Raw genomic sequence first — 27120 nt, 5'->3', positions numbered from 1 at the left:
ACTGTCACCAACACAGGAACACTGTCACTAAAACAGGAACACTGTCACCAACACAGGAACACTGTCACCAACACGGGAACCCTGTCACCAACACAGGAACCATTTCACCAACACTGGAACACTGTCACCAACACAGGAACACTGTCAACAACACGAGAACACTGTCACCAACACAGGAACACTGTCACCAACACAGGAACACTGTCACCAACACTGTCACCAACACAGGAACACTGTCACCAACACAGGAACACTGTCACTAAAACAGGAACACTGTCACCAACACAGGAACACTGTCACCAACACAGGAACACTGTCACCAAAACAGGAACACTGTCACCAACACAGGAACACTGTCACTAAAACAGGAACACTGTCACCAACACAGGAACACTGTCACCAAAACAGGAACACTGTCACCAACACTGTCACCAAAACAGGAACACACCAACACACACTGTCACCAACACTGTCACCAACACACCAACACTGGAACACTGTCACCAACACAGGAACACTGTCACCAACACAGGAACACTGTCACCAAAACAGGAACACTGTCACCAACACAGGAACACTGTCACTAAAACAGGAACACTGTCACCAACACAGGAACACTGTCACTAAAACAGGAACACTGTCACCAACACAGGAACACTGTCACTAAAACAGGAACACTGTTACCAACACGGGAACACTGTCACCAAAATGGGAATACTGTCACCAACACGGGAACACTGTCACCAACATGGGAAGACTTTCACCAACCAACACTGGAACACTGTCTTCAGAAACAGGAACACTGTCACGTTTCACAGGTGAATCTCAGCAGCAGCAGCATCGAGGTGAATGTGATGGAGGTCCAGCTGACTGCTGCGTCGATGGCTGCAAACAAACGAGAGCAACTGTTACAACTTCACAAAACTTCTCATCAGAGATTTATTTTCTTTTACCGTCAACAAGTCGCATACAACTAAAGATGAACAACTTCTTTGTTTGTGTAAAAGCCTGATGCTTTTTCTCTAAACCACATAACTATTTACAAGAAGTAATGAGGCAGCACTGCATTAAAAACACACTATTCTGGAGTGGAAATCACTGCATGGGCTCAGGAACTCTTGTGAAAACCATCGTCTGTGAACACAGTTCATCGCTGTGTCCACAAATGATGTTAAAACTCTCCAAAGAAGAAACCAGATAGAAACATGATCCAGAAACACCGCCGCCTTCTCTGGTTCTGTTAACAGATGGTCTCCACCTCTGGTTCTGGTTCTGTTGGAGGGTTCTTCCTGTTAACTTGAGTCTTTCCCTGCAGCTGTTACTCATGTTTAATAGTTGTGTTCCTCTGTATAATGTTTTGGGTTCTGTTGTTCTCTGTGATGTTCTGAGTGTTCTGTGGTTCTCTGATGAATTTACATTTTAGAATAGGAAGTTGACTTTTAACAATTTCTTCATTTCACAAATTGTTTTATTTTCATATTTATTGCAGTTTCAAAATGACTTGTTTATAAATTATCATATTCCTATTTACATGTTTGGAACAGTTAACCAAACACAAGTCTGGTTAACTGATTGGTTGTTTGTGACTGTGATTGACAGGTCACCTGTCCAGGTGAGTTAGTGTTAACTTTATTTAAATGGTGTTAAATCCTCTGTGACTCTTTACATCCTGATATGCTGCAGCTGAACAACTTACCGATGTAATGTTCGAGTCCTTTCTTCAGTCGGGGATTGTCTAAAACACAAGAGAAACACCTTTACTGGGAGAACACGAAGAACCAGCAGAGAAACCGACAGGGGAACCAACAGAAGAATCCACAGAAGAACCAACAGAGGAACCAACGACCCATGGAGACGGACTCACCGAACACGATGAGGCGGGTGTGGGTGTCAGTGGAGCCCAGAGGGTTCTGGGCCGTGCAGCGGAACATGGACCCGTTGAGCTCGGCAGGAACTCTGTCCAGAATCAGCTCCCGTCCGTCTTGCTCCTCCCGGCCATCCAGCAGCCGCCCCCCCACCCTGGTCCAGGTGAACATGGGTTCTGGGAACACCTCGCTCTGTGGACAGGAGGGGATCACAGTCTCATCCCTTTATCTCAGTGAGTCCAACAGGAGCTGCTGATCCCAGATCAGGTACTGACTGGGTCATGGTACCGAACTCTCTGGGTCCATAGTCATATTCATATTCATATTATGTGGTGGATGTAATCATGATGGAAGTCTATGAAGGAACCCGTCAGAACCTCCATCTCCACCAGAACCTCCACCTCAATCAGAATGTCCATCTCCTTCAGGACCTCCACCTCCATCAGAACCTCCATCTTCATTAGAACCTCCATCTCCTTCAGAGCTTTCATCTCCATCAGAACCTCCATCTCTATCAGAACCTCCATCTCCTTCAGAACCTCCATCTCCGTCAGAACCTCCACCTCTATCAGAACATCCATCTCCTTCAGAACATCCATCTCCGTCAGAACCTCCATCTCCGTCAGAACCTCCATCTTCATTAGAACCTCCATCTCAATCAGAACGTCCATCTCCTTCAGGACCTCCACCTCCATCAGAACCTCCACCTCAATCAGAACGTCCATCTCCTTCAGGACCTCCACCAGAACCTCCATCTTCATTAGAACCTCCATTTCCTTCAGAGCTTCCATCTCCATCAGAACCTCCATCTCCATCAGAACCACCATCTTCATTAGAACCTCCATCTCCATCAGAGTTTTATTGTCTTCATCGTGTTACAGTTTTAAGGCTCAAAACCATGAGAGACCCTGAAAACATCCTCAAATCAATTCTAAAGAATATCTGATCCAAACCATCAGAGAGAGTCCACATCATCCTCACAGAACCAGAACATCTTCACAGAACCAGAACATCCCAGCAGAGCTTCTCTCAGAGTTCTGCCTGCTGGTGGATCCACAGGTTCCAACAGTAGAAAATAAGGCAGAACCTTCATCTTTGTGAACCCTGTCCTATGGAACCTGCTCCCGGTTCTGGTTCTCCTGTGGAACCGGCTCCCGGTTCTGGTTCTACTGTGGAACCAGCTCCCGGTTCTATACATCCTGTGGAACCGGGTCCCAACACCTCTGGTTCTGGTAACATATTTTCTCCACCTCTGGTTCTGGTTCTGTTAAAGGTTTTTTTCCTTCCAGCTGTTGCTCTTGTTAAATTGTTGTGTTCCTCTCTGTGATGTTCTGTCCCTCCTCCTCCTCCTCCTCCAAATCCCCCTCCCACCCTCCTCCTCCACAACCCCCCCCCTCCTCCTCCTCCTCCTCCTCCTCCTCCTCGTGTCCATTCAGTGATTTACAGTCCGCTCACAGAGACACATTCAACATTTTCTCTCCAATGTGAGAAGAAATTCTGCTGTCGGTTTTCAAAGTGAGCAGAAAGGAGCTGAAACTAATTTCTAGCTGGAAGGAAGGAACTCAATTCAAAAGCTGAAAAGCTTTTCTGTTCTTTTTATCAGGAGACATTTCTGTCCTTTCACAGAACGTCTGAAACTCACTGCAGAAGGTCCCAGCTGGAAGCCCTGGACGGTGATCCGCACCGTGTCCCCCACCTTGGCCTGACTGGGACTCATGGACAGTTTGGGTCCTCTGGGAGCAGCTGAGGGACAAAGAAGACACCATATTGGACTGCTGAGGGACAACAGGACAACACTCGGTCTGATTAACGGGACAGTCCTCACAGGACATGCTATGTGAATGTGTCTGCCCACAGGATGTCCCCACCAGGAGGACATTCAGGACATGTCCCCGTCCTCTCCAGGTAACTGTGTTGAGAGCTCACTGCAGCGGATTAGATTGATGTTCGAGGCATCACTTTCTGTCTCGCAGAAAGAATCAAGATTTAATTTGAATAGGTGTATCGGCAGATATACAAGTGATCAGTGGACATCGTCTGAACCGTGACTTCTACATTCAGGGATCTCTTTCAATATCGTCCAGGAAATACACAAAACAAGTGCTTAGTCTAAATAAGGATATTTATTGAACAATATTTACACCAAGGATAAACTATATGAATATATATTGTAGTTATGGATCATGGATGTGATGAACAGATTTTATAAACTGTAGCAGAGTGATGGTTGGAAGAATAATAGTTAAGTTATCAAAATGTAGCTAATTCCTGATGTAAATGAGAGATTTAAGTAATTTAGAATTGGATGAATCAGACATCAACTCAATGGATCAAAGTACTCCGATGGATTCTGCCTACTGGAGGGTGGTCTCATCTTTACTGGAGGGTGGGTGGTCTCATCTTTACTGGAGGGAGGGTGGTCTCATCTTTACTGGAGGGAGGGTGGTCTCATCTTTCCTGCAGACCTCCGTGTAGATATCAGGTCCTGGAGTTTGGCGTCCTGCTGTGGGTGTTCACTCCTGCAGCTGGCGTCCCGTCCAGGCTTCTTTTGCTGGTACCTTTGGATCTTGTTTAGGACCAATGACCAGGGTTCACTGATGCAACAGCTGTCAGCTTTGGCAAAAAGGATCTTCTGAGGTTTGTCCAGGTTGAGAGATGACTGGATTTATCCTCACGAGATTATCAAAAATACTTCTTATTAGCAGAGCAGAGAAATAATAAAATAACAGCGTTGTCGGATGCAGGCAATAATTAAACTCAATTCGTCGCAATTAAAAGTATTCGTTCTTCACTTACCTTAAAGTTTACTTGGGTTAATAAAAATATAGAGCGTGGTAACTTTACGATGATCGGAAAGTGTGAGATTAATTTAAACAGAGCGACTGATGATAAATATTAAGGTTGATGAGAAGACGAGAAAAAGCCTGCTTCAGTCTGAGGTTTCGTTTTTATGAACGGCCAGGCTAGAGGCGGGGTCAACTGTCAGATGACCAATCACTGAGCTCTGAAAACAGGGAGAATGCTTCCTTTAAGAAAAGGATAATTATTAATTTTGATACGGCTAAGAATAAAAGTTAATTATTCGTGCACCATGACTAAAGTTAAACAATTGTTGATATCAGTTACATAAATACTTAATACAAGTTTATATTGTTAGCCAATATGAGGAACTAAAGACGAGCAGAGAGTCTGCAGATTAACTATAGAAGCAAGACTGATAAACATCAATGATACGTACAAATGTTATTAATTTGCATGAGAAACAAACAGAGAATACAACATTATATGTGCATTATAGTTTCAGCTTGAATATTGAGTTTGTCATTGTGGAGTTGTTGTTCAACCACAGGGCAGCAGACATTAGTGGTCTGGATAGTTTCACCTTGTGGGGCTGATGGAAGGTCAGAGGTCAACTGGTTCACGGCATGAGATAAGAGTCAAACCCCAGCCGAAAGGGGAGTTTATGATTGTTTATTCAGCCTGATGAGTTTTATGACGGAAGGCTTTTTGGAGTTTATCTGTAGATCTGAGGTGTCCTGACTCGTAGGTTCTTGTAATTTCAGGATGACCTTAGGCTGTATGTGCTGAAGCGGATGTGTTGCTACATCATGAACCAACGGTTCTGGTTCTACTTTACAGACTTTAGTATGTGAAGAGCTGTGAGATCATTATTTTATTATTATCATTAGTCTTCTCTGTTGGTTCAGGAAACAACGAACACACCAGATGTTTGAGTCTGCAGAAGGAGAGTCATTCGGATCAGAGACCAGCTGGAGACTATAAATACATGTTAATATTTCATATTTTCAAAACACCTGTTTAATAAAAGATGTTTTAAGTTTTATTGAGTCGTTTTGTTTACTCCGTGAGTTTCATTGTCTCAGATTCTGATTGTGTTTCATGCATCAGTTCTGTCTTCACAGTTTGTCTGATATTTAATGCTTCCTGTTCCTGACCTGATCTCCAGGTGACCTGGAGTACCCGGAGGAGTGTTGGTGCTGACTTACCCAGAGTGACCTCAGCCTGCATGGGCATGGACAGAGCCGGGTGGTTGACCTCACAGCTGAACAGAGCCTCGTTGTCCAGCTGCGGGTTGAGGCTCCAGGTTAGCATGGCTCTCACCTCCATGCTGCCGTCACCTGCCACCTGCTGCCGGTGCTGGAAGTAGTAGAGCGGGTCGTTGCTCTGGACCCAGCGGGGAAACTCCCGGCTCACCACGGTCTCAGGGATCACCTCGGTGGTCAGCTCCAGGCTCATCTCCTCTGGGCCTGGTTGGGGACCATAGGGGCCATCTTGGCCCAGCCGAGCCAGCTTCCCCTCGTCCTCCAGCAGGGACAGGGACTTCTGGAGTTTGGTGTCATCAAGGTCCCGACTGGTGAGAACCTGGGAGCTCCAGAGCCCCGCCTGGCCCCGACTGAAGCTCTTCTCCTGACCGGGACCCTTACTTCGGTCTCCTGCTGAGGAGGATGAGGACTCGGCTGTTGGGACCACATCAATGAGCTCACCATCCCGCTTGAAGTAAACCTGAAGAGGACGGACAGCAGAGGTCAATATGAGCAGTGGAACAATGGGACATTAGAGTGTCGTCAGAAATGTCCAAAAAAATCATATAGTTAATCATATCGTTAAAGTGAAGACGAGTCCCTGCTGATGACTGATGACCTGATGACTGATGACCTGATGACCTGAGGATGTGATGACGTGATGACTGATGACCTGAGAACTCGCGACCTGAGAACTCGCAACCTGATGACGTGATGACCTGAGACCCGATGACTTGAGACCTGAGAACTGATGACGTGAGACCTGATGATATAATGATCTGATAACGTGATGACTTGAGACCTGATGACAGTGATTATCCTTTAAAAACCCATCAACACATTTCCTTCTACACAACCTCTGGCCTGTTGCTAAGCAACAAATGATGCTGCATATATGTATGCAGCTGCTGGATCTCCTGTAGTTAACCGTTAAATTGTGGAGTATTGTTTGGATGTGAACCGATGACATCATCCAAAATATCCTCCAGACCGATCACCACATTCACCATCAACAAACACCAACGTTCTTCTCTGTCCTCAGAAAACCGGGTCATGTGACCGCCATCATCACTGTGAAGCACAACTCCAGCCACCGGTGCAGACGTGGTGACCTCGGTGACCATGGTGACCTCGGAAATAGAAAATGAGAGTGTTGTTCTGTCCAGATTATGATTCCATGTCCGACTAATAATATTCATCTGAAATGTTCGTTCAGGAAGAGCGAACTTTTATCACAAATCAGCTGATCTGATCCTCATGTTAACATAAAATACCGACCCGAGCTGCTGCAGAACCCAGCAGAACCAGAACTGTCTCCTCTGTCTCTACAGAACCAGAACCATCTCCTTCGTCTCTACAGAACCAGAACCTCCGTCTACACAGAACAGACAGATGGACCATGGACTTGGTCTCACCACCGGAGCGGGCTTGGCACCGGTAACGATGCAGACCAGAGTGAAGTTCTGGGCCTCGTAGCGGCTGAAGGGAGCCGGGCTGTTAGCCGCCACCACGGAGATGGACTTTGGAGGAACTGCAGAAAAAACACACAGAAGACGAAGACACTGAAACATGGAGGCAGTTCTGATCCGGTTCGGAGTTTATTCTGATGATGAATCTGGGTCGAACCATGTCCTCATATTTATTCATGTATTTTCATCTTTTATCATTTCCATGAAGGGGCAACTGACAGACGGGTGATCTTTGATCAGTGATAAAATAGTATCACAGTAATAGAAGGACGAGTCTCCTGATTGGACCATTAGAAGTCATGTGAGACATCAGAGTGAGTTCCTACCGATGACGGTGAGGACGATGCTGCCGGCAGCCAGAACCACCGAGTCGGTGGAGCTCATGTCGTAGACGCCCACGTGACACTCGTAGCGCCCGTCGTCCTCCATCTGGACCTCCGGCAGCCTGCTCACATCAACAGAGTCTCAGCCTGCACCGAGGACGCTCCCCCCCCCCCCAATCTGTCTCTGGTGAGGATGCCCCCCCCGTCTGTCTCGGGTGAGGACGCCCCCCCGTGTCCGTCTCGGGTGAGGACGCCCCCCCTCCGTGTCCGTCTCGGGTGAGGACGCCCCTCATGTCTGTCTCAGGTGAGGACACCCCCCCCCCCCCCGTGCTGTCTCACCTCACTGTGGACTGGTAGACCAGGTCCTCCTGTCTGCGCTGGTCCTCCAAGTGCAAGTAGCTGCTGTTGTACATGGCGTCGTAGGTGAAGATCTTCTGCTTGGCTCCGCCTCCCTCCATGACCTGGAGGGGAAAGTTCAGAGTCTAGTCAGTGCAGCAGGATGTCAAATATTCTGTTTTCATCTTCAGGAAAAGGATTCAGAGTCCCGGTGCGTCATTTTATTACCAATGAGGCAGCCGACACCCATCAACCAATCGGCTGCTCTGTGATGGCATCCTAATAGTCCACAGATCGTCTTCTACATGTTCATCAGGGGAACAGAAGGGACGGCGTCTTCAACCTGGCCGGAAACTGGTGGTCCGGCGTCTTCGACCCGGCCGGTGACAGGAACAGGGGGGACAGCGTCGTCGCCTAGTAGCGCGCCCTGTAAGATCCGGCGGGCCAACTCCCTGGCCCTAATGGCGTCTGGATCTCTTGCCGGGGATGATGACCTTGGTTCAGAAGCCGAGGGAGAGGCCGGAGATACAGGGGCTGACTTAGACAGTGAAGTAATTAAGTCAGAAGCTGCCCAACACAGGTACTGCCGCAGGACAGTGGGGTTAAGACTGGGCCACCGCTGCGAACCGCGGGGGTCTCCCAAAAAACCCTTCAGGCATTTCCTTAACTTGGACATGTTATTTAGAGTCTTACAGAGGGTATCGCAGTCAAACAGGACCGAGCTGACACCACTGACTCCATCGCTCGGAGACCAAACAAGTGGTGGTCAAAGTCAGGTGTCAGAACATCCGAATAAAATGATTCCAGGGCGGACCTCACCACCAAGAGGTCATCTGCGAAATAAGTAGCAGGAACAGGAGGAGAATCCGTAGCGGCGGCGGGGGCTAGAAAGACTCTGTCGTCATGGCTGCCGGGGCTGAAGACTCTGTCTTGGCGGTTGAGTCCTCATAGACAGAGGCTAGGTACGATGCAGGACCTGGACAGGAGCCCGCCGAGCGGAGGCGGGTGAACCCGATGTCGCCTCTCTAGTTCAGCTCTGGTCCAGGCCGTAGACATGGCAGGCAGGCAGGTACCAGGAGTCCTAACGAGGACTAGGAGCAGGTTCTCTGTGTGGTCTCCCGAGGTCCGACACAGGAGCAGCAGACTGGATACTTGGGACACAGGGTAGCCGGCAGGATGAAGTGTGTGGTGGGTGGGTGTGTGGACTGGCGACAGGTTGTAGGTGACTGGATGTACCTGGCAGTATGGACCAACGCCTAAGGACTGCAGGACCAGGGTTCATATAGTCTAAGGAGGTGATTAGTGAGATGAGCAACCTACAGGTGGTGATCAGCTGAATTGGTAGCAGCTGCTCAGACTGATGAGGGGCGTGGCCATGGGAGGTGACTGGAGGCGGGCAGAGGAGGACAGAACAAAACACAAGCACATGGCAAACAACAACAAACTGATGGAAAAATAATGAACTCATCAGGCTTGTCTCAGAAAGAATGTACTTATCCATCTGTTGCACGTTTCTATGTTTCTATTGTCTCAGTTACAACGTCTCTGTGTCTTTATCTTGTGACCTACGACCTCACTCAGTACTATCTACAAAACCAGATACACAGAGGGAGTGGGGAGTGTCAACTGTTCGTCACACTGTATAAAAGCTGAACTACGGAGGAGAGACTTTGAGCAATGCTGGACATCTTTCTTTGAGTGGACATGGATTTGCTCCTTCTTGTAAGAATAAATGTCCGATGTGTTTGATTTTGAATACAGCCTCTGAGTTATTTTTCTAACACAAACACATCGGGGAATGACAGGACACAGGAGGAAAGGAGGTCTGGGGAAACAAAGGTCAAAACACACAGGGTCAGACAGGGATCCTGACAACACGATTACTTTCTTCATGTTAGTTTCTACATTATAAAAAAGAGTTGGCGAACTTCATTGTGACTGCTAGCATTGTGACTGTTGGCGTTGTGACTGTGTTAGCGTTGTGTTAGCATGACATCATCATTCAGGTCCTTCCTGTCCGTCACCTGGCTGCTCACCTGAAACCACACGATCTCTCGGAGCTTTCCATCGGTCCTGAAGTTACACTTGAGCGTGACAGTGTCTCCAAAGATGACGGGAGGATGAGGCTCGATGGAAACCGTCAGATAACCTGCGGAGAGAAGACACGTCCTCTTTTTATATGGAATATTAATGATCCAGCATGAACATGATGCTACTGTCCATGTGATTGTTCACATGTAACTGTTCACGTCACATGAACAGTCACATGTGAACAATCACATGAACAATTCATGTGAACGATCACGTGAACAATCACATGTGAACAGTTACTGGGTTAAACTAATAGTATAAATAAGTACATGACTGTAACGCGTGTTCCCTCAACAGCTGGTTTATTTGAGGAGCAGTGCCGTGTGCTCGCTGCCCCTTCATGTCTGCAGCCCCCCTGCTGCTACATGTGCAAAGAGACAATCAGCAACACAAAGCACCTGCAGCTCATCAACTCTTGACCCCCCCCCCACACACACACACACACACACACACACACACACAGCTGGACTCAATGTTTCCTCAGACTTGAACAGAGTTCTGGTTAAAAGCTGTTTGATCATCAGTCATCTGTGGACGCCATTTCTCAAATGAGTCACGTGACTTCCTGCTTTGAAAACCCATCCAGTCCATCGCTCAGAGACGTGCCTTCAGATATTAAACCTGATTCAATGAGAACCTCTGGTTCATCTCATTATCTGACCTGTTTATCGTCCTCATATGATGCAGCAGGATCTGCTCTCAACCAATCAGAAGAGTCTAAAAGATAAACTCCATGATTCAGGCTTCCTGTTGAGCCTGAAGGCCGCGACTCGAAGTGAAGACACGGAAAAGCAGTCTGAATATTAAACACACACCTCAGAGCAGAGAGGAAGGTCACACACATACACACTCACACACTGGTCACAAACATACACACTCACACACTCACACACATACACTGGTCACACACACACACAGGTCTCACACACACACACACACACACACACACACACACACACACACACACACACACACACACACACACACACACACACACACACACACACACACACACACGCAAACATACACACACTCCTTTAAAGGACATCAGCCTGCGGTCTGTCCAGAGTGTGTGACTGATGTCCAGTGTCCTCTGTCACCGTGGCGACCTCACCTCCACAACGCCGTGCTGCACCACATGACGTCAACCGGCCTGCAGATTATTATTCCATGTTTTTCCTCTTAATCCTCCTGCAGCTTTTTATCCAGAGAGCCGGCCATTTGCCAAACTGTGTTCTCTGCACACACACACACACACACACACACACACACACACACACACACACACACACACACACACACACACACACACACACACACACACACACACACACACACACACACACACACACACACACACACACACACACACAGACACACAAACACACACACACACACAAATATATACACACACGCACACAAATATATACACACACTCACACACAGACACACACACACATATACACACACACATATATACACACACTCAGACACACACACACAAACACACATACACACAAATATATACACACACTCAGACACACACACACACACACACACACACAATATATACACACACACTCACACACAGACACACATACACACAAATATATACACACACTCACACACAGACACACAAATATATATACACACACACAGACACACACCCTGTGGCGGACAGATTAACATGTATCAGAATAATGCTGCAGATGATAACCGATCCGTCATGTAAACAACAGAGAGCCTCGTTCAGACAGCAGCCGGTTGGTGAATGAGATTACAGGTGAATGAGATTACATGTGAAAGAGATTACAGGTGAATGAGATTACATGTGAAAGAGATTACAGGTGAATGAGATTTCAGGTGAAAGAGATTACAGGTGAATGAGATTACAGGTAAATGAGATTACAGGTGAAAGAGATTACAGGTGAATGAAATTACAGGTGAATGAGATTACAGGTGAAAGAGATTACAGGTGAATGAGATTACAGGTGAATGAGATTCCAGGTGAAAGAGATTACAGGTGAAAGAGATTCCAGGTGAAAGAGATTCCAGGTGAATGAAATTACAGATGAATGAGAATACAGGTGAAAGAGATTACAGGTGAAAGAAATTACAGGTGAATGAAATTACAGGTGAATGAGATTACAGGTGAAAGAGATTACAGGTGAATGAGATTACACGTGAATGAGATTACAGGTGAAAGAGATTACAGGTGAATGACATTACACGTGAATGAGATTACAGGTGAAAGAGATTCCAGGTGAAAGAGATTACAGGTGAAAGAGATTCCAGGTGAATGAAATTACAGATGAATGAGAATACAGGTGAAAGAGATTACAGGTGAAAGAGATTCCAGGTGAAAGTGATTCCAGGTGAATGAAATTACAGATGAATGAGAATACAGGTGAAAGAGATTACAGGTGAAAGCGATTACAGGTGAATGAGATTCCAGGTGAATGAGAATACAGGTGAAAGAGATTCCACTTGAATGAGATTACAGGTGAATGAGAATACAGGTGAAAGAGATTCCACTTGAATGAGATTACAGGTGAAAGAGATTACAGGTGAATGAGATTTCAGGTGAATGACATTACAGGTGATAGAGGCGATGACATCACTGCTGTCTTCAACAGATCAACCTAAGACATGTGCTGGACAGAAGTAGATCTTCTACGGGTCGGTCAGAACCGAATCGTCTCACCGGGCAGCAGAGACGCTGCCAAACAAAAGCTGCTGTGATGTGAACCTCATGTTAATGCGTCTTTGATCCCGGCGCTGCGTCTCTATTCAGAACCAACACATCTGTCATACGGCAAACAAGCTGCTGAACTTCAGGCCAAAAGCCCTGAAAGACTTCTTTCATCTTCAACATCAGATTCTTTTCCTGCAGAATCCTGAGCAGAGAACTTTAAAGAAGGAAATCTCCGTATGTTAAAAAAGAAAACTTGTTTTTTTCATTGTACCATTGGTCGGCGACCAGTTTCAAATTGAAAGCCCGACATACAGTCCTGCAGTGTACCATGTTTGGACCTTACCTGTTGAGCGAGGACTTTGTGGGGAAACAAGTAAAGAATGCAAGTAAAGAATTAAGAGATTAAATTCATATTTAGACTCTTGTATCTATTTAAAAAGTGGGGATGGATTATAAAACATCCCCAACTGAGAATGAAATGGAGCAAAAAATGTGGCTTAATGTGGATTGATCAGTTAAACCTCCTGATGAGCAACGTGGTGTAACAACAAATCTGAATATACAGTTTATACAAGTATGTTTCTAAACTGGAAATATAAACAGAATGTCATGTTTTGTGAATCACATAAACTCTTATTTAACTGAAAATAGACCAAAGACAACAAATCAAATGTTGAAACTGAGAATTTTTATTGTTTTATAAAAAGTTGTGACAGCATCAGCAAAATACTGGAAAAGTTGTGGAAAGATTCAAATAAAACAGCTGGTGGAACATCTGACAACTAATGAGGTTACCATGGCAACAGATCAGTAACATGATTGGGTATAAAAGATGATTTCAGAGAGACAGAGTCTCTCAGCAGTGAAGATGGGGAGAGGTTCACCACTCTGAAAGACTGTGTTGGAAAATAGTTCAACAATCTAAGAATAATGTTCCTCAACGTAAAACTACAAAGAATTAGTGGATTTCATCGTCTACGGTTCATAATATCATTAAAAGATTCAGAGAATCTGGAGAAATCTCTGAACACAAGGGACAAGGCTGGAAACCAATATTGGATGGTGGTGATCTTCGGGCCCTCAGGCAGCACTGCATTAAAAATACACTATTCTGGAGTGGAAATCACTGCATCGGCTCAGGGACACTTGTGAAAACCATCGTCTGTGAACACAGTTCATCGCTGCGTCCACAATTGCGGGTTAAAACTCTCCAAAGAAGAAACCAGATAGAAACATGATCCAGAAACACCGCCGCCTTCTCTGGACCGAGATCATTGAAGATGGACTGAGGTGAAGTGGACAACTGTCCTGAGGTCTGATGGATCACAATCTGAGATTCTGTTTGGAAATCATGGACGCTGCATCCTCCGGGTTAAAGAGGAGAGGGACCATCCAGCTTGTTATCAGCTCAGTTCTAAAAGCAGCAGGTGATGCAGCACAAACATGATTCTGTCCCAACTTGTTTGAAATGTGTTTCTGTCATCAAATTCTAAATGAGCAGATATTCTCCAATTCAACATTTGATATGTTGTCTTTGGTCTATTTTTTTTTATTAATTGAGTTTACACGATTTGGTTTTTATTTACATTTTACACAGCATCCCAGTTTTTTAGAAACAGGTTTGTATTATTATTCATTAAAACGTTCTGCTTGGTTTTGTTTAAATATGAAGAGAATCTGTGAACTCTGCTTGGGGATTAACATGAATTTCCTCGAATCGTTTAGAGGACAGATTACCTTTAGAGGGGGACAATAGGCTTTCCACCCCGCAGGGAACATTTCCAACAGCATTAGGTAACTTACTACAATCCAGCTGCTCTGGAGCCACATCAACATCTGGATTCTCTCTTATAATGATGTTTCAGCAGGAGCCGTGAGAACAGACGGCAGCAGCATTAGAACATATTCTAATGCTGCTTCATGTTCTTTATATTTCTATTCACTTCCCTTCAGCCAGACTTAATGTTCTCCTGTAAACTGGGTCGTCCTCCATGAACTCTGCTCTGTTCAGGACTTTTGAGCCTTCAGGTCAGTTTGTGGTCATTTTATTTTGAAAAGCTCGTAGCACAAACTAAAATAATAAAGGTCTCACGATGACAAAGAGACACAACATCTGGTAATAATATCTGATCCACCTCATCTGGTTTTGGACTTCCACCGTTCAGATTTATTATCAATAATTGTTTGATTATCAATTTCTAGTAAATGTGTGTTTCAGAAAGATGTCTGATGTTTCTACTAAAAACAAAAGCAGCCGTCGGTGATCTGTTGGTCTGTTTCATAGAAATTAAACCGCACGTTAAACTGTTCCACATGCAGATGTTAAAACTTACTTCAACTACATCATCCATTGAAGTCTGTCTCCACGGCAACGCTTCACAACAACAACAACAACAACAACGCAGTAACTATGACAACCATAGAAGCTAGCATGAAACAAACACACACACACACACACACACACACACACACACACACACACACACACACACACACACACACACACACACACACACACACATTTAATTAGTGAAAGCAGCAGAAGTGATGATGCTCTCAGTGAAGCGTGATGAACTTCATCCCACACAAGAAGGAAATTAAAACACTGAAACTGATAGAAATGAGATGAAGTCGTCCAGCTGAAGCTTCAGTGAGTTTCAAACCAAAGCGACTACAGAAGGTCACCATGACAACATCGTAATCAGCTGACTGTCCCATCATCAGCTCTCAGTACTCCATCCAGCTCCAGCAGCCTGAAACACTCCGAAGTTCCTCTGCAGCTTCTAACAGACGCTGAGTGTTGAGGCTCATCACTCACCTGCTGAAGGACGAAGAGCAGAGAGGAGGAGGAGGAGGAGGAGGAGGAAGAGGCAAACAGCGAGAGGAGCGCTCATCCTGCCACACTGAGGGACAGAGGCTCATCTCCCGTCCTTCAGTCTGAGGCTCCGCTGACGATGATGATGATGATGATGACGATGATGATGATGATGATGATGATGCTGGTTCAGAGGAAGGATTACAGTCAGGTTCTCTCGCTCCCCCTCCCTCCTTCTCTCTCTCCCGCTCTCTCTCCCTCTCTCTCTCTACATATATATATATATATATATACAGTACATATATGTATATACATATATATTTATATTGTGTATATATATATATTTCTCTTCTTTGTCCTAATTTTGGTGAAGATTGAATGAAATATGGCGAACAGGGAGCAAAGAATGAGGTTTTCAAAAATATGCAAATTGTATCAAAAGTTTCCAAATCATTGGTTTTGATTGGAAACGTTTCTGTGGATCAAAGGAACCTCCAGAAAAAGATATTTATTCTTCTATGACTCACTGTATGTAAGTTACTGAAGAGAAACTGAAACACAAATTATTATATTAGATTTAAGTTTACAGTTAATAAAGTTCTACCAGGTATAATCTCAATTGATATTCTTTTTTTTTTTTAAACAATATTTCAAATAACAAAAACATCATTTTCAGGTCATTCTTATGAGTTGCTACTTTTTCTTCATGAGTACAAAAATGAGGAGATGTAGGCGGTATCACTCGGACAAGATTTTACAAGATGGTTTCCAAAGAGTTGTGACGTGTAAAATGTAAGAAGAGTGCCTGTGAATATAAAATACTAAGATTAAATTATTTATGACAGATTTAGTATTTACCAAATGATAACTGAACAATTAACGCACAGAGAAGATTAGAAATTAAATGATTATTTTACTTTATTTATAACGTCAGCCAGAGATTTAATACAGTTTGTCTTGACGAACGGTCACAAATATTTTGTGAATATTCACAGCAAACATCATCAGCATCCTGTGTGCAGTGGAGATATAATAATAATATAATACTCAGATATTAGAAGATTAACAACACACTTTTTACATTCTTCATGCTGCTGCAAACGTCTGGCGTTGTTTGGTTGGAGGATGTTTGGGTGGAGGATGTTTGGTTGGAGGATGTGTGGGAGGATGTTTGGGTGGAGGATGTTTGGTTGGAGGATGTTTGGGCAGATGATGTTTGGGTGGAGGATGTTTGGTTGGAGGATGTTTGGGCGGATGATGTTTGGTTGGAGGATGTTTGGTTGGAGGATGTTTGGTTGGAGGATGTTTGGTTGGAGGATGTTTGGGCGGAGGATGTTTGGTTGGAGGATGTTTGGGCGGATGATGTTTGGTTGGAGGATGTTTGGGCGGATGATGTTTGGTTGGAGGATGTTTGGGTGGAGGATGTTTGGTTGGAGGATGTTTGGTTGGAGGATGTTTGGGCGGATGATGTTTGGTTGGAGGATGTTTGGGCGGATGATGTTTGGTTGGAGGATGTTTGGGCGGATGATGTTTGGGTGGAGGATGTTTGGGCGGAGGATGTTTGATTGGAGGATGTTTGGGCAGATGATGTTTGGGCAGATGATGTTTGGTTGGAGGATGTTTGGTTGGAGGATGTTTGGGGGGATGATGTTTGGTTAGAGGATGTTTGGGTGGAGGATGTTTGGTTGGAGGATGTTTGGGCGGAGGATGTTTGGTTGGAGGATGTTTGGGCGGATGATGTTTGGGTGGAGGATGTTTGGTTGGAGGATGTTTGGGCGGATGATGTTTGGTTGGAGGATGTTTGGGTGGAGGATGTTTGGTTGGAGGATGTTTGGTTGGAGGATGTTTGGTTGGAGGATGTTTGGGCGGATGATGTTTGGTTGGAGGATGTTTGGTTGGAGGATGTTTGGGCGGATGATGTTTGGTTGGAGGATGTTTGGGTGGAGGATGTTTGGGCGGATGATGTTTGGGCGGATGATGTTTGGGTGGAGGATGTTTGGGCGGATGATGTTTGGGTGGAGGATGTTTGGTTGGAGGATGTTTGGGCGGATGATGTTTGGTTGGAGGATGTTTGGGTGGAGGATGTTTGGGCGGAGGATGTTTGGTTGGAGGATGTTTGGGCGGATGATGTTTGGGTGGAGGATGTTTGGGTGGAGGATGTTTGGGCGGATGATGTTTGGTTGGAGGATGTTTGGGTGGAGGATGTTTGGTTGGAGGATGTTTGGTTGGAGGATGTTTGGGCGGATGATGTTTGGTTGGAGGATGTTTGGTTGGAGGATGTTTGGGCGGATGATGTTTGGTTGGAGGATGTTTGGGTGGAGGATGTTTGGTTGGAGGATGTTTGGGTGGAGGATGTTTGGTTGGAGGATGTTTGGGCGGATGATGTTTGGGTGGAGGATGTTTGGGTGGAGGATGTTTGGTTGGAGGATGTTTGGGAGGATGATGTTTGGGCGGATGATGTTTGGGCGGAGGATGTTTGGTTGGAGGATGTTTGGTTGGAGGATGTTTGGGCGGATGATGTTTGGTTGGAGGATGTTTGGTTGGAGGATGTTTGGGCGGATGATGTTTGGTTGGAGGATGTTTGGGTGGAGGATGTTTGGTTGGAGGATGTTTTGGCGGATGATGTTTGGGTGGAGGATGTTTGGGCGGATGATATTTGGGTGGAGGATGTTTGGTTGGAGGATGTTTGGGCGGATGATGTTTGGTTGGAGGATGTTTGGGTGGAGGATGTTTGGTTGGAGGATGTTTGGGCGGAGGATGTTTGGTTGGAGGATGTTTGGGCGGAGGATGTTTGGGCGGAGGATGTTTGGGCGGATGATGTTTGGGTGGAGGATGTTTGGGTGGAGGATGTTTGGGCGGATGATGTTTGGTTGGAGGATGTTTGGTTGGAGGATGTTTGGGTGGAGGATGTTTGGTTGGAGGATGTTTGGGTGGAGGATGTTTGGTTGGAGGATGTTTGGGTGGAGGATGTTTGGTTGGAGGATGTTTGGTTGGAGGATGTTTGGGTGGAGGATGTTTGGTTGGAGGATGTGACAAATGGCTGAACTCTACTGAGCTTATAAAAATAACTGAATCTCCAAGAGACGCTGAAGAAATGAAAGTGTTTGATTGAAGGAAGTCGAGTGATTGGATGACTGGGTCACGTTTCATCCTGCACTTCTCGTCTCCTCCTCTAACGGATCAGGACAAACAAACCTGGTTGATTCAGTGTCTATAAATATGATAATACATTGTATCTTTAATTGTGATAGATTGTGAAGGATGAATACATTCAGATGGCTGCATTTGAATGAACTGCAGCAGGAAGCTGATGATTTCCACATGTAAACAGTGATGTCATCTTCCTGCTGTCTGTGAGCATCCAACATACGTGAAGAACACGTGACCTAAAACTGCAAAAGGAATCGTTAACTATGAAACCATTTCATCATACGAACATGCGCCTTCGTGCACACGGTACCAACATGTCAGATGAGCTGTTTTTATCATATTTCAGACGACATGCTATATTATGTGTTAGAAAATTACTCAGGAGGCTTGGTTCAAAATCAAACACATCGGACATTTTATTCTTGCAAGAAGGAGCAACTACATGCACCTCAAAGAGGTCCAGCAGTGCTCCCCCCAGCAGTCCTCCAGCATGGCTCTTCATTATCTAAATTATTCTATAAGTTCCTTTCTAACCATTTCTTCTGGTCCAACATTGAAATGTGCCCACTGGAGGAAAAGTGCTGACTCAGCTCTGAGTTCAATAAATCTGCTGATACACGCTGGAATGAATTCATTCAGTCTGTCCACAGAGAAGAATGTTCATCTGGTGGAGGCACGGTCACAACAACGATACCTGCCACAGTCACTTGTTTACCTGTAAATCCCTGAGAGTCGGACAGGAAGTGATGTGAGCTGGAATCAATGTGTGAAGACTGGTTCTTCTTCATGTCCAACATCACTGGAGGTGAGGTCACCTGGCTGCTGACATCACAGATTCACCTGCGAAACCAGGACGGTCAGAGGACAGGTGTCCTCAGCTGGTCAGCTGACCAGGTGACCTGCTGGTCAGTCATTGGCTGAGAGATAGCGGGAGCTGCCAGACCAGCAGAGTGTTTTCAGATGAGTCTGAACCGTCTGCGGCGTTCACCTGTCCCAGCCTGCGGTATCCCCGCCCACCTGAGAAGATGGCTGTGGAGATGACCCTGCTGCGCCGGCCCTCCCCCTCCCTCCCCCACTCCACTGGCCGCCCCCTCACCCACACATCGGGGTCCTCGCTCACCTCGTAGATGGATCCGTCCTCGGGGCTGTGCTCCAGAGCCTCCTGAGGGGTTCTCGGACCGCCGTGGTCGGGCAGCGCCGTCAGCGGCTTCCCGGGCAGCTGGCAGGTGGAGAAGAGGCGGTACTGCAGCACCACACGGGGGCGCTCCTCCTTCAGGGGAGGAGCGTCAGGGTCCCCAGGACAGCTGCTCCTCTCCACCCTCTGCCCCTCTTCATCTCCTCCCTCTCCCTCTTCCCCTCCCCCCTCTCCGTTACCAGCCTCCTCGCTGCCAGTCCAGACTGAGTCCCGTCTGAACAGGTTGGAGGCCAGGCTGCAGGAGGGGGAAACCAGGAAGTCCACCGGACCGCAGTGAGCATTCAGAGACATCGTCCCCTTCCCTGAGGACGGACGGTCCACATGGGGCATCACAGGAGGACAGACAGGAGGATAGACAGGAGGACAGACATATGTTATTATGATAAATATTAAATATTCATCTTACTGTTATTACGACAGGAACAATACGTATAAGATAATAAGATCAGATGAAGCAGCAGATATATTATGACACATTCTACTATTACAGGCATGCAAATTAAATATTAATCCTGTTGAATGTTTAATTTGAATTGTTTAAGTTGTGTTTTGTTTAGTTTGTTGGTTTGAACAGAGATTTTGTCATTTGCATTTTTGATTTGCAGTTTTAAAAAGAAGCAGAAGAACGTCCTAACAGGAGATTTGATGATGAATAGATTTCAGATTCTATCCTGTCTTCACAGCGTATTAAAGGATGGGTAGAAACAAACTGAATTAAAACTGCAAGCAGTGATATGAGGCCCCCCGCACGGCTCAAAATGGCTGCCACAACATGTGCACACTGATCAATGAAAACAAATTCATGATGCCAAGAGATTTTTCGGTACATCTTGGTGATGTAGGTGAAACTAGGTGCTGGGGCTGAAGTTTAGGGGGCGCTGGCGAGCGCTACAGCTATGAGTGAACATTACCACACAGGTGTCTTCAGGGCGTTGACTGCTATCAAAGATGTAATGTTTAAGGAAGATCGGAATATGTACATAAAAGTTACAGTCACTTGTAGTGTTATGGCGAGTCACTCAAAATGGCCGCCACAACACGTGCACACTGATCGACGAAAAACACATCAGATGCATCGTCTCACCACGCCAGATGTATGTCACACGTTTCGTGAGTTTTCAAGCATCCTTTGACCTTAAACATCAACTTCCTGTGTCACAGCGAGACATCCAACTTTGCCGCATCGTCACGGCGATGCCCATTGACAAATTCGAACGAATGTCTCAATATATCATCAACTACATGTTTATGTTATTGTGACCCGACTTTACGTTCATGAGATCAACCAGCTCGACGTAGAATGTGAAAGTATGAAAAATTTAATTTCCAGTGGCCAACAGGGGGCGCTATGACTATGAGCGAATACTACCCCACAGGGGTCTTCAGGGCGGGGCTGTTATCATACCTGTGATGTTTGGAGAAGGTCGGTCCATGTACATAAGATTTAAAGCAATTTGTAGTTTCATGGTGAGACGCTCAAAATGGCCGCCACGCCACGGGCACATGCATCGATGAAAACAAATTCTTTTGATAACTTTTCACCCTAAACATGTTAACAGTGAAATGACTAAAATTCAAGTCGGTCCGACAAAATCTCTAGGAGGAGTTCATTAAAGTATGTGCGAATCGCCCAAAATGGCGACTAAATTCAAAATGGTGGACTTCCTGTCGAGTTGACGTAACGGTGCAATGTAACTTTTTTGTGCGTCGTCTAGGTGTGATACACGTGTCCACCGGATTTCTTGCATGTAGGTAAATGTAGTAGCCGGGGCATCTCTTTAGGGGGCGCTAGCGAGCCATTTGGCCACGCCCACTCGCGACTCCACTAGAATATGAAATTTTTCGCCGGGAGACATATGTGTATCCACTTTCATGAGTTTTTGAATATGATAAATCCTCTAAAAAGGCAAATCACTTGTATGAACAAGGACCGAAAAGAAAAATAATTCCTTGGATAACAATAGGGCTTTCGCACCATCGGTGCTCGGGCCTGAGCACCAAAACTAATACAATAAAATGCTGTGACAGCTTTGAAAACAACCTGTAGCTGTTAAAGACTCAGAACATTTACAGTCACTTCCTGTTTAACCTTAGAGCTGATGGATGGATGGCTGAGTGGACATCACTGACAGAACTTCCTCTTTTTAAATCAGTCAACGTTTGGCAGCTTGAAGCTGACGTTGATTCATCTCCTAAAAAACACATTTTTTTCCAAGAATAAAAAAAAAAAAATCCCTTTATGTTTTTTAGTGGTTCAGATGGAGCTTTACATTCAGTGATGATCTATGAATATGTAAATACTCCCCGCCTCAATCTTTGCAAGCCCCAGGCTGACAGGATTGGTTCGTCGGGTGTGTGACGTATGAAAGCCTGTTGTTGTTTGTGTTGTTACGGTGTTAATCAGCATCTTGTTTGTTGTGACGTGACGTTAAGTAGAGTTGAGTTGAGTTATTCCAGCTGTGGAGGTGTTCGTGTTGATCTGCAGATGTGGAAGGCCAAGATGGCGGCGCGTGCACAATGCGAGGCTCTGAGTCTCCAGATTCTGCAAATTAGTAGTTATCTGTCTATTTGTCTTAAGCCTGTTCACTCAGTACAGTCTTGCATACACTTCATACAGCCGACAAGAACTTCTGGACATTCGTTTCCACAACTTACACAACTATATCGGCAATCTCCGGCTCATTCCTGAGATTGTCAAGACACCGGATACCGGAAGGGCTTGCAGGTGGCGTCGAGACCGTAAACAAAGGCGGGAGAAGAGAGGAGGGCTACGGGCCAAGCTAAAGCTAACTCCGCATCGGCTGTCTCTACCCAGAATCTTCCTCACTAATGTGGTGAACAAAGTAGCTGAGCTGCGGATCATCACTCACAAAAGGATGTCTGCAACATCATGATCTTTACGGACACATGGCTCAAAAGCGGCATCCCGCTCAGGCAGATAGGACAGCAGACTCCGTAAGACCAGAGGCGGTGGACTGTGCATCTAATAAACAAAGCTCGGTGTACGGACACTGCTTTAATCGAGAGTCACTGCTCTGCTAACCTGGAATAATATCATGGTTAAATGTAGACCTTTCTATCTGCCCAGAGAGTTTACATCTGCTATTGTGACCAGCATGCATCCCCCTGGATGCTAATACTAAGCTTACAATGAAGGAACTGCATGCTGCCATTAGCAAACTACAGACTAAACACCCGGAGGCAGCCTTTATTGTTGTGGGTGACTTCAACCACTCCAACCTGAAGTCTGTACTCCTCAAATTTTACCAACATGTCTCCTGCCCCACTCGAGGAGACAAGACCTTGGACCATGTTTACACCAACATGACTGAGCCTACAAAGCCATTCCCCTCCCCCACCTGGGACAGTCGGACCATCTCTCATTGTTCCTACTCCCCAAGTACACACCACTCATCAAACGTGAGCAACCAGCAGTGAGAACAGTTGAAGTGTGGCCAGAGAGAGCAGACTCTACACTACAGCACCGGTTTCAACACACGGACTGGAGTATGCTTTCCATTCAGGCCACCTTGGACTCCCACACGGACATAGACTCTTTTGCCTCCTCCGTTCTGGACTACATCAGCACCAACATCAATAGTGTCACTTTCCTCAAACACATTACAATGTTCCCAAATCAGAAGCCGTGGATGAGCAGAGAGGTCCGTCTACTACTGAAGCTACGTGACACCGCCTTCAGATCAGGTGATGCGCAAGCCTACAGCTCATTCAGAGCCAACCTGAAGAGGGGCATCAAGAGGGCCAAGCACAGCCACAAGCTACGGACTGAGTAGTATTTTAACAACAACCAACCCCCGACGCATGTGCAAGGCATCCGGGCCATTACAGATTACAAACCCTCCAACACCACCCCCCCAACCAGCAACGCCTCCCTCCCTGATGAGTTTAACAACTTTTATGCTCGCCTTGACAGGGACAACCAGGAGGCGGCCATCAAGACTGTGCCGCCTGCGGACCACCAGCAGACCACCCTCTCCCCCACCGACGTGTGCACTGTGCTGAGCAGGATCACTGCACATAAGGCTGCTGGCCCTGATGGCATCCCCGGACGTGTGCTCGAGGCCTGTGCTGGGCAGCTGACTGGGGTCCTGACTGACATCTTCAACCTGTCACTGGCCCAAGCAGCTGTACCCTGCTTGGTTTTGAAGCAGGTGTGATGCTTCAAAACCACCTAATCATGCCAGTGCCAAAACACTCCACTGCAGCGAGCCTAAACGACTTCCGCTCTGTTGCACTTACCCCCATCATCATGAAGTGCTTCGAGAGGCTGGTCCTGGCTCATCTCAAAACCTGCCTACCACCCACACTGAACCCCCTCCAATTCGCCTACCGCCAGAACAGGTGTACAGAGGACTCCATCTCCACAGCACTTCACTCCGCCCTCTCCCACCTGGTAGGTAGGTAGGTATTTACTTTATTAATCCCCGAGGGGAAATTTTTTTTTTGGACAACAACAACAACACCTATGTAAGAATGCTGTTCATCGATTTCAGTTCATCATTCAACACCATCATCCCCTCCAAACTGAATACCAAACTAGGTGACCTTGGCATCAACACCTCCCTCTGCAGCTGGATACTGGATTTCCTAACCAACAGACCCCAGTATGTTAGGTTAGGCAATCACACCTCCTCTACCCTCACCCTGAACACTGGCGTCCCACAGGGCTGTGTGCTGAGTCCTCTCCTCTACTCCTATACATGGTTCCAATACATTATCAAGTTTGCAGGCGACACAACGGTGATGGGCCTCATCAACAACGATGAGTCGGCCTACAGGGAGGAGGTCTGGCACCTGGCGGTGTGGCGCGCCAACAACAAGCTTACCTTCAACACCAAAAGGATCAAAGATCTTATTGTGGACTTCAAAAAGTCCAAACGCTGCACTCCCCCCCCCCCGTCCCCCGTCCCTCCCTACCCATCCATATCAATGGAACAGAGGTTGAGCATGTCATCAGCTTTAGGTTTCTGGGTGTCCACAACTCAGAGGACTTCTCTTGGACCTTCAACACCTCAACCCTGGTCAAGAAGGCACACCAGCGTCTTTTCTTCCTGAGGAGACTGAAGAAAATTCACGTCTCCTCCAATCCTGGTAAACTTCTACCGCTGCACCATCGAGAGCATTCTTACAAACTGCATCACAGTTTGGTATGGCAACTGCTCTGTCTCAGACCGCAAAGCACTGCAGAGGGTTGTAAAAACTGCCCAACGCATCACCAGTACACCCCTCCCTGCCATCGAGACCATCCACCTCAAGCGCTGCCTGCGGAGGGCACGCAGCATCGTCAGGGACACCACACCCCAGCCACAGACTGTTTGCCCTCCTTCCCTGTGGGAGGCGCTATAGGAATCTCCGTTCCAGGACCAGCAGGCTCAGGAACACTTTCTTCCCCTCAGCAGTCAACACTCTTAACTCTGCACCACGGTGATAGCCCCCCCCCCACCACCACCATCCTCCTCTCCCCTCCCACACACACACACCTTCCTCCAATGACTATACACACTTACTGTTTATACTCTATATATATATATATATATATACACTGTATATATCTGCATATATGACTGTATATATCTGTCCATACTGTTTATACTTTTTATACTTTATTTATCTAACACACTGCACTGCACTTTTACTGCTTTCTTTTGCACTTCTGGTCAGATGCTAAAACAGCTTTTCGTTGTCCTGGTACTTGTGCTCTGTGCAATGACAATAAAGTTGAATCTGAATCTGATCTGAGATGTTCAAAGATGTTTTAGGGACTCCGTTAGTTCATCATCTGATGACATCATGATGCTGAACAGGTAACCAATCAGGAGGCTGAATTTAGTACTCACCTGTAATCTTGGGGATTCCCTCCAGGGTGGGCACGGGGAAGGTGAGGATGACGCCCCGGCTGGTTCCGACCCACAGCAGACCCTGGCAAACCAGCAGGCTGGAGACATGAACTGGACCTGCAACACAGGCACACATTCAACCGTGAGCAGAACTGACCCGATCCGACTGCTGTCAGAACCTGAAGCACGACCCTCAGAGTCTTGGTCGAAGTCCTTTATCTCTTAGAACCTGGCCTGATGAACTCTCTGATGTGTGAGGTGAACATAGAAAATGCAAAAGTAACAAACAGGTTTCCTCTGATCAGAAAAGACTGTTTACAGTTCAAAGTGTTTATGTTTCAGTCAGCTGATCTGTCCTCATGATCACCTGATCCTCCTCAGCTGGTCCACTGTCCCCTTTCCCCTGTCTTTCTGTCTTCCTGTCCCCTGTCCTTATGTCTTCCTGTCCTTCTGTCCTCCTGTCCTCAGTCTTCCTTTCCCTCTGTCCCCTGCCCTCTGTCCATCCATCTGATGGTGTGCTAATGTCTGTCCTTGCCTGGAGACAGATGTGTGTTGCGGGTGGAGATGTTGACCTCCTGCAGTGGTTCCAGGGTCTCAGTGTGAAACAGATGGATGGAGGAGCAGCGGGTGAACACCATCCAGACGCCTCCACCTGAGCGAACCATGTGCGTGACGCTACAGCGCGGGTCAGGATGGACCTGGAAGCTCTGTAGGACACAGGAAACCCGTCAGAGACGTCTCCAACGTCATGTAGGAGGTTTGTATAAATTATTATAGAAGGAGGACTCGAAAATTTCATTCAAGAATAATTTAAGAAAACAAAAGTCTCTTCAATGCTGCAAGAAAAAATATAAAATCGCCAACATGCTGTGCTCTGTTCACTGGCTAAAAAATAGGAAGTAGCCTCAGTGGCATCACCTGTAAACGTGTTTATTTCTCCGGTGAACGTGTTTATTTCTCCTGTAAACATTTATTTCTCCAGTGAACGTGTTTATTTCTCCTGTAAACGTGTTTATTTCTCCAGTGAACGTGTTTATTTCTCCTGTAAACGTGTTTATTTCTCCTGTGAACGTGTTTATTTCTCCTGTAAACGTGTTTATTTCTCCTGTAAACGTTTATTTCTCCCTAAACGTGTTTATTTCTACTGTGAACGTGTTTATTTCTCCTCTAAACATGTTTATTTCTCCTGTGAACGTGTTTATTTCTCCTGTAAACGTGTTTATTTCTCCTGTAAACATTTATTTCTCCAGCGAACGTGTTTATTTCTCCTGTAAACGTGT

General features: G+C 46.1%; 2 protein-coding genes across 2 annotated transcripts; both read right to left on the bottom strand.

The window, feature by feature from the left end:
- Positions 1-805: 805 nt before the first annotated feature.
- Positions 806-15716, bottom strand: LOC138614518 (immunoglobulin superfamily member 21-like). Its single transcript, XM_069688015.1, has 10 exons — positions 15641-15716; positions 10073-10185; positions 8040-8161; positions 7704-7822; positions 7324-7439; positions 5873-6389; positions 3508-3608; positions 1865-2057; positions 1697-1735; positions 806-885 (listed from the first exon to the last, which is right to left on the bottom strand). Exons 1-10 carry the CDS (start codon positions 15714-15716, stop codon positions 806-808), a joined length of 1476 nt encoding a protein of 491 aa, XP_069544116.1.
- Positions 15717-19300: 3584 nt separating this feature from the next.
- Positions 19301-26543, bottom strand: LOC138614515 (rho guanine nucleotide exchange factor 10-like protein). Its single transcript, XM_069688013.1, has 3 exons — positions 26376-26543; positions 25841-25957; positions 19301-20284 (listed from the first exon to the last, which is right to left on the bottom strand). Exons 1-3 carry the CDS (start codon positions 26503-26505, stop codon positions 19698-19700), a joined length of 834 nt encoding a protein of 277 aa, XP_069544114.1. The 5' UTR covers positions 26506-26543; the 3' UTR covers positions 19301-19697.
- Positions 26544-27120: the final 577 nt, after the last annotated feature.

Source organism: Brachyistius frenatus, unplaced genomic scaffold (assembly GCF_029030835.1).
Source record: "Brachyistius frenatus isolate BFR_SWC_R1_liver_20210118 unplaced genomic scaffold, ASM2903083v1 Contig_514, whole genome shotgun sequence".
Classification (NCBI taxonomy): Eukaryota; Metazoa; Chordata; class Actinopteri; family Embiotocidae; genus Brachyistius; species Brachyistius frenatus.
Note: the sequence above shows the minus strand (reverse complement) of the source record. Positions and strands in the feature narration are given on the sequence as shown.